At 38.3% G+C, this 7,990-nt stretch overlaps 1 protein-coding gene across 1 annotated transcript in view; it reads right to left on the reverse strand.

The window, feature by feature from the left end:
* Window positions 1-202: 202 nt before the first annotated feature.
* Window positions 203-7,990, reverse strand: part of LOC144433855 (triokinase/FMN cyclase-like) — an 18,399-nt gene continuing 10,611 nt past the window's right edge. Inside the window, exons 10-17 of the mRNA XM_078122236.1 lie at window positions 7,121-7,237; window positions 6,655-6,807; window positions 6,154-6,288; window positions 4,132-4,235; window positions 3,834-3,937; window positions 2,805-2,838; window positions 2,442-2,534; window positions 203-2,032 (exon numbers count right to left, since the gene is read on the reverse strand). Of these exons, the coding sequence (XP_077978362.1) occupies window positions 1,874-2,032; window positions 2,442-2,534; window positions 2,805-2,838; window positions 3,834-3,937; window positions 4,132-4,235; window positions 6,154-6,288; window positions 6,655-6,807; window positions 7,121-7,237 (899 nt within the window). The 3' untranslated portion in view covers window positions 203-1,873. The remainder of the gene's footprint in view (window positions 2,033-2,441; window positions 2,535-2,804; window positions 2,839-3,833; window positions 3,938-4,131; window positions 4,236-6,153; window positions 6,289-6,654; window positions 6,808-7,120; window positions 7,238-7,990) is intronic.

Here is a 7,990-nt window from a genome sequence, read left to right on the forward strand (position 1 = left end):
GACGAATTTTTTTTTAATTTACTCGATAAACGACCGCTCCTGAGGTTTAATTTGGTTCAAATCATGAGCAAAATATTTCGGGACCCCTTTCAGACCATCATAATTTTCATGCCCCCCCCCCTGAAACCTCACTTTTGTTCATGCCCCCCCCCCATTCCTCCCCAGCCCCCTCCCTCGTCGTAAATTCTGATCCCAGCCTAAATCCCTCTACTAAGTGTAATGGGTCGTGACCTCTTGTGTATATAAAGTTACCCAGACGCCAAGTGGAACTTTATACGATAGAGTTACTGATACAGATAAACAACATTGTAACTAAAACAAAACAAACCTGTCAACAAATGAAACGAGGAAATTAGACTGAAGAAATCTAAGCCATAAACAGTGATATAGTCCAGATAAGAACTCCGATAAAGAAAGAGACCCAGATTCAAAACATTTCGTCCACGCAAAAAAAGATAGGGTAAGATTTCTATTAAGATCCTCTCTCTGTTAACTGTTTCCTTTCTTTTTTCTTTCTCCATATACCTCTTCTCTGTTCTCTCAAAACAATCTCTTATTTCTTCTCCAATTTGCTGTCTGTGGATGAAATGACATGTGAGCAACCCTACCATTGTCCGCAGGTTTAGAGAACGTAGAGGTAAAATAAAAGACACAACGGGTCTCAATATGTTTATGATTGTGTAAATGGTAAAATACTTTGATCAGTACCCATGTTAATCGTGTGCCCATTTTCATTTATTGTTGTAATATTCTGAGATAAGTTGATATGATATGATTGAAGAAATTGCAGTTACAGTTCAAAAATGTTGTACATTTCTACTGAAAACTCACAGGACAGGTAATTCAGCCGAGTATCTCCTAATCTGTAGAATGCCTTTAAAAAAATAAGAATAGTGTCCCTGAATATGTGTACATAGTCTACTCATAGACATCTATGGTCCAATGTTACGTACTCTTTACATGTTGTGCACATTTCATGTGAATTCACCCAGGAATTCACCAGATTAGCTGTTTTGCTAATTCATGTATATGTACATGAGTGTGGTCGTTACCACGGACACGGTGAATCATAACGAAGATTCCTAAACATGCGCATGCGTGGCGCTGTGACCCCCCCCCCCCCCCCACCGTCTCCATCGTTCAAAATATATTCAAGCACAATACAAATACAAAGGTCAATATGAAAAAAGGAATGCAAGATGACCTGGACAAATCGAAAGTTGAATATTGCCTTTCACTGTATGTGCATTACAACCTTTGGATATTCGTTTGGTCTACATATTTTGGTTATATATAGTGTGATTTGATAATACACAGAAACAACGTCTGGAGATATGTACACTGCAGTATAATAACTAGTCTTGCTGCTAGACGTTCGGGCTTTCTTTCGATGCTATAACTATAAGCGAACGAAGTTCGCATGTGAGGGCCTGCCCGATTGCGTTGTTCGGCTGTGTGTCGTATTTTATCGGAAGAACATCCGAGGGCTAGCTGATAGACTATATAATAACATACCCTGGGAGCATTCACAAGGGGGGGGGGGGACAGGGGGGATATGGGGGGAGGTCAGATTTTACAAATCAGTTTTGGGGAGGGTCAGATTTAACGCAACGTGATTTCCCCCGGCCTCCTCCGCCCCTTATAATTATTGATGGCTCCCTTATAGGGAGTACGTGTACTAACGTGTTTGATCAGATTGTCTTCCTATCTATATACGTTGATCTGACTACAAGAAACAGACTATTAGTCGAAATTCACCCTGACCCCCATGTAACGAAGTGTGAGTGTGTTGAACTTCACCACGGTCCATCTAGTACTGTATTCTCAAATTATCTAGCTTAGCTATCACCCGAAGGTTTTTTTGTCACGTAGACTATTTCTTGCCACTGATGACGTCATATGCGGCTCTCATCCAGAGGCTAACAGCAGTAGCACCGGGATCTGGTTGAGTCAGTAAATCTTGATTAACGTAACTAGCACGTCCTGCTCTCGCCTTCATCTGTGCAGTAGCTTTAGCACTGTCTTCGGCAGCCTAGAGGGTAGAAAGTGTTGACATGCTTTGAATAATGGACGTAAACTTTGGGGTCAATGAACTCGGCATTTGACAATTGAGAGAATTTCGGTTGGATGTTTTGTTTACGAACTATCCATCAATTCCTTCATCCATCAATCCACCCATTCTGTCATCCATCTATCTATCCGACCATTCAACCATTCATCCATCTATCCATCCATCCATCCATCCATTCATTCATTCATTCATTCATTCATTCATTCATTCATTCACCCATCAATCCATCCATCCATCAATCTATCCATCCATCCATCCATCCATCCATCCATCCATCCATCCATCCATCCATCCATCCATCCATCCATCCATCCATCCATCCATCCAGAAATGACTTAATGTAGCGGGTACAGTTCAACATAGTTGTTACCTTGACAGCCTTTTCAAATTCGTCTATTGGTTCTGATCCTCCCTCCTCCAGTGCAGACGCCAAAACAGTGTACGCAACGTGTAGAGGATCCAACTAGAAATGTAAACGGGTGATATAAACATCACCATGGTAATTTGCCAAGAATTCTGGGTTCATTTTAAATAGGTAAGTGATAAGTTTACGTTCCCACAATTTTACAAGAAGACCGCTATCTAAAACATACGATGCATGGTTTCACTATTTCAGCGGAATCACCGAAATGTTTGGCATACTACTATAATATTTTCTTGACGTCACAATGACGGCTACATTGGGTCAAAATTCAATATACATCAAAGGAATATGAATTACATGGGAACTTACCATGGTCCTATCACCAGGTTCGGCACCCCCATATCTGAAAAAAATAATAACGTTACAACACAATATATACATACTGGATGAATGGTTATCATTTTTTTATTTACCGAATTAATATGGTGTCTCCTTATTTATTTATTTATTACTTATTTATTTATTTATTTATTTATTTATTACTCATTATTACAGTATTGAAAAAGGGAGAACTATTTAACATTCTTTGGTTAAAGGGTAAAGTGAGAACGAAAAATAGCAAAACTAGTCTTGTCCGTCTCCTTGGACATTGGCAGTGCAACATGTGTACAATTGATGTTTTTTAGTTTTACTGAGGGCGGTATACATATAGATAGAATTGACATGATTATAAATTCAGACATTGCAGATAGTTTATATGGTAAAAAGGTAATTCCTGGAGTGAGTGGCGAAAATCACTCCTCGCATACTTGTAGAAATTAAATAACAAGTAAAAATGTGACGAGATTGAGGGTTGAGGTTGGCTAGTATTTTGCTTGTCCCCACAACCGTCCCCATCAAGCAATAGCACCGTGAATGGAAGTTCTAGATTGTGGAGTAAGGGCACGGAGATCGGTGACGTAGAAGTACAATCAAAATCACACAACCTGAAACAAACTGCAAAAATCTTACTAACACTGCTACATTTTATAGTCTGGCTCACCAATTGCCAAGTCTTACTTACCAACTGTGCTACATTTATTGTCTGGCCAAACAAAAATCTAACCAACTTTAACAAAGACATTTGTTTAGCAAGAGGATAAAATGTAGCAATATTAGTAAGATTTTGACGACACTTTGTTTCAGGTTTCGTGATTTTAATTGTATTCTGAATATGACAAAGGACTACACAATGACAATACTGCAGATATGCACAAATTGATACAAGTTCACAAATACTTTAGTGTACCGAATACGAAATGTTATGTGTCAAATTTTGAGGCTCCAGTGATTTAGAACATGACGTAATTTTGCCGCTAACGTTATCATTTAAAAAAAGAGAGAAATATTAACACTCACTTCGAAATAGCAGTGATGGCAGAACATAAGGCATTGACCCAGCCTCTTGGATCAGTCGATTCTACTAGAGAAGCAGCAGCCGCAGTGAAAAACAGACCGTAGAGCTGTAACATGAACGGTGAGGAAACGTAAAAAATACTACTAGGGCCTACACAACTCGGATGTTTTTATTTTTCAATAGTTATCTAAATATATCAACAATCGAAAAAATCTGGACCCCAAAACAGAACTATTCTCTCCAATAACGCGAACCGAAATCTAAACATAAAAAAACACACCAAATAAATAAATAACTTACTGCACCTGATGCACCGCCAATACTACTCTCTACCGAAGTTGCCATGGTAACAAACATGGCATACGGCGTCATCTGTGACATGGAATCAAGTAGGGTTATTATACCTGGATAACAACAGAGAAACGAATTTACAATTAATAGATTAACAAGACGATTACAATTACTTATTTCATTGATACGAGTTAATAAAATTGCGCAAAAGGATTAAGATGGACAGGAATCCCCCATCCCATCCCTATTTCGTATTATAAATGTAGGAAAGTAACAAATCCGACGAATGAATCGTTGTGATGTAAATATCTGACATTGTACGCTATATCACTGTGTGTGGGCGACCTCCTGACCTTAAGCACCCAGTAACTTTCATCCGTGTCGTCGTGAGCACAAATGTGTCCCACGAAACGTAAAATTGGGTGGTAACTGGTAAGACCTCGTCGTAATACTCAGGAGTACATACAGTTAACACTTCCACAGCATCAACTTTCAATCGGGATATAACAAATCTATAACTTCATTTTAAATATTGAATAGATATTGGACCGATCACAAAATAAAACGATTGACACGTCCGATTATAGAACACTCTAACGTCACCCTTTGTGTGGCGGTAGCGCTCTTCCTCTGTCACAGTGATACATTCGGTAGACGACGGACGGACGTTCGATATTGAATGTTCATGGCACCAAAGTTAACGACAATGTTAGTATGAAATGATCTTAGCATACAAGAAGCATACACTGGGGGCTGGGATGAGTTCTTTATTTGAAACTTATACCCGGTAACTCCATCAACTTTCCAATATACGTAATCTGTTCCCAGAATCTGTTGATCCATGACTTGCATCAAAATTCATTACCATTTTTGTGGATGTAGTGATACACAGTTTGTATGAACAACCATATCTCATGGAAATTTCAACGCATTCAGTCCTTCAATGGTGATAACTCTCCGATTTCAATCCCAAACCAAAGAACGCGTGTCAAATGTACTCGCGTTCGCAAAGAGTTAAATTTCACGATGGAAACCATTTCTGTCTACAAATTTGACATCGGGAATGAGTGGGGACATAGCGACTTCGCGTGCACGATTGTTATAATAGATCATGAAGTGGATATAGCAGACATGTTTATTAAGCCACAATCTGCACAATACGAAACTATAACATTGGGAAAAATACTAAACGTTACAGATTCTGTATTAAATGAATACAAGGAAAGTCATGTGATTGATACATCCACCCAACCACTCATCCGTCTGTCTGTTAATTCGTCCGTCAATCCATCCATCCATCCAGCTAGCCTACATACATACATACATATATACATACATACATACATACATACATACATACATACATACATACATACATACATATACACATACATACATACATACATACATACATACATACATACATATACACATACATACATACATACATACATACATACATACATACATACACATGCATACGCACACACACATACATACATACACATACATACATACATACATACATACATACATACATACATACATACATACATATACACATACATACATACATACATACATACATACATACATACATACATACATACACATGCATACGCACACACACATACATACACATACATACATACATACATACATACATACATACATACATACATACATACATACATACATACATACATACATACATACAGTATTATATTGATGAGTGTACGGAATATTGAAATGATAATTGAACTGACATACTATTAATTTGTCAGCTGTCATCTGGCTAGTGTAATATAGAAGTAGCATAATGACAAAATCAATAAACAGTCAATGGCTTCATGAATAATTTAATTTTCAGATGTCAAAAGTGGACGTAATAAAACGAAGATATAGCTCCACGTATTGACATCGATTGCCCTCAAGCAAAACGTCGGATAAGACTCACAATGCACTGGGTTTCATAATGAGAGTTTTCCATGTTGAAAATACTGAATGGCTTTCGAGTATCATTAAACTTACCCTCTGAACCGGCTTTCAATGTTGATCCACAGTCGTTGTCACCGGACGACTTGTCCAAATCGTTGAGGAGGGCTTCTGCGTTTATCAATGATTCACATGCCGATCGTATTGCCTTTATTATTAGCGATTTGTTCTCTTGGGAAACAAATTTCCAGAAAACAGTTGGTTAACTAACGTACCACTCTCCGTATTATAGCTCTGTCAGTCTGCCTGCTTGCCTCTGTCTGTCTGTCCCTCCCTCTCTCCCGCCGTCTGTCTGTCTGTCTGTCCGTCCGTCCGTCCGTCGTCCTCTCTCTCTCTCTCTCTCTCTCTCTCTCTCTCTCTCTCTCTCTCTCTCTCTCTCTCTCTCTCTCTCTCTCTCTCTCTCTCTCTCTCTTTACTTTCGGTATAGCTATAGTTGCTGACGTCATAATTGTTTGTGTACGACGTCTCCTAAGTGCGAATACATGATAGATTGAAAGATATTGACACTGAACGGATCTACATGAACGTGTTTGTCACCTGGGTTTATGTCAATACCAACGTTGCTAACTTTTCCTGCCATGTTCCTTGGGACACTGGGTTCTATTTCCGTTTGGCCAATTCGTTTACTTCCGGGTATAAATGTACTCGACTCCATTTTCTTTGGAAAGGCAAACGCTGTCGTTTCTTCATCTATAAAAATAAGGAAACGTGTAGATCAAAGCCTGAATTGTTCAACAAATGTATGTGGTTGTTTTATTTTCATGTTTCCTGTCATATCTATTGATTTCAATTTTCCTTTGTTCACATAGTCGCTAAATAACTTTCGATACTTGGGCTCACAATTGTTCTTACAACCAACTTCTTTCTGCAAGGGCCTGTGAGTGGGTGGGCCTTCCCACGCAAAAGAACTCGGGGTTAGAGACGAGATCACACGGACATGAATAAAGACATTTGAAACTGTTTTTGAGTATCTCTAGAAATGTAACTTGTTTTATAGTGTTACCTAGACAACGTCTTCTGGTATCATCTAACTGCATTATACTGAGTGCCACACCTGCCATGTCCAGTGACGTCATCAGATGGCCTGCGTATACCCTCTCCACGACAACGCCCTTGTTTTCTGCAGAATAGGAATAAATCGCATTATACCGGCAATAACTCAAACATGTGAAGATGAAGAAAACAGAAATAATTGCCCCCGCTTTATTATAAAAGAGAGGGGGGGGTAACTATCAGATGCCGTAATTTATGTCAATTATACTGTACCTGTCATATCGTGTTTTACGTCGTATCATTTATGTGAACGGAAAAGTACATAATTACAGAGATCTTTTTTATCTCCAAATTCGTAGCTTTTAACTTTTAATTTGGGTAACAACCTCACATCAGTGTAACTACAATTTACATATTGTATAAAGAATTCGATGACATTACACTTGGACAAATCAACTGATCAGTTTTCGACTATATCCCTCCTCGGCTTCGTGTGATACCCGTGAGTTAATTAATCATTCACTTTTCACCCGTATCACCAATGGTGACCAGCGTGAGAAAAATTGCAAAATTTAACAAAACCTAGAAATAACACTTTCTTTTTTCGTTAATTGTTGTTTCCCCTAGTCTAGTCGGGCATCTGTAAATATAATTTTACAGATTTATTAGTTTTTGTTTTAGTATTTCGTTTTTATATACTTTGTCGGCATCTTTCATTATTTAGTCTTGTTTCGTTTTCGACATCTTCATGTACACATGTAAATATGTAACTGTATTCTATCATTTGTGTATCATTTATTTGTACGCCGTGTAATTAGTATATAGTTCTCTTAGTTTGCCAGAACCATGGACTAGATTAGTTTGAGGTACGTGATGAACT

Source organism: Glandiceps talaboti, chromosome 4, assembly GCF_964340395.1.
Source record: "Glandiceps talaboti chromosome 4, keGlaTala1.1, whole genome shotgun sequence".
In the NCBI taxonomy this organism is placed as follows: Eukaryota; Metazoa; Hemichordata; class Enteropneusta; family Spengelidae; genus Glandiceps; species Glandiceps talaboti.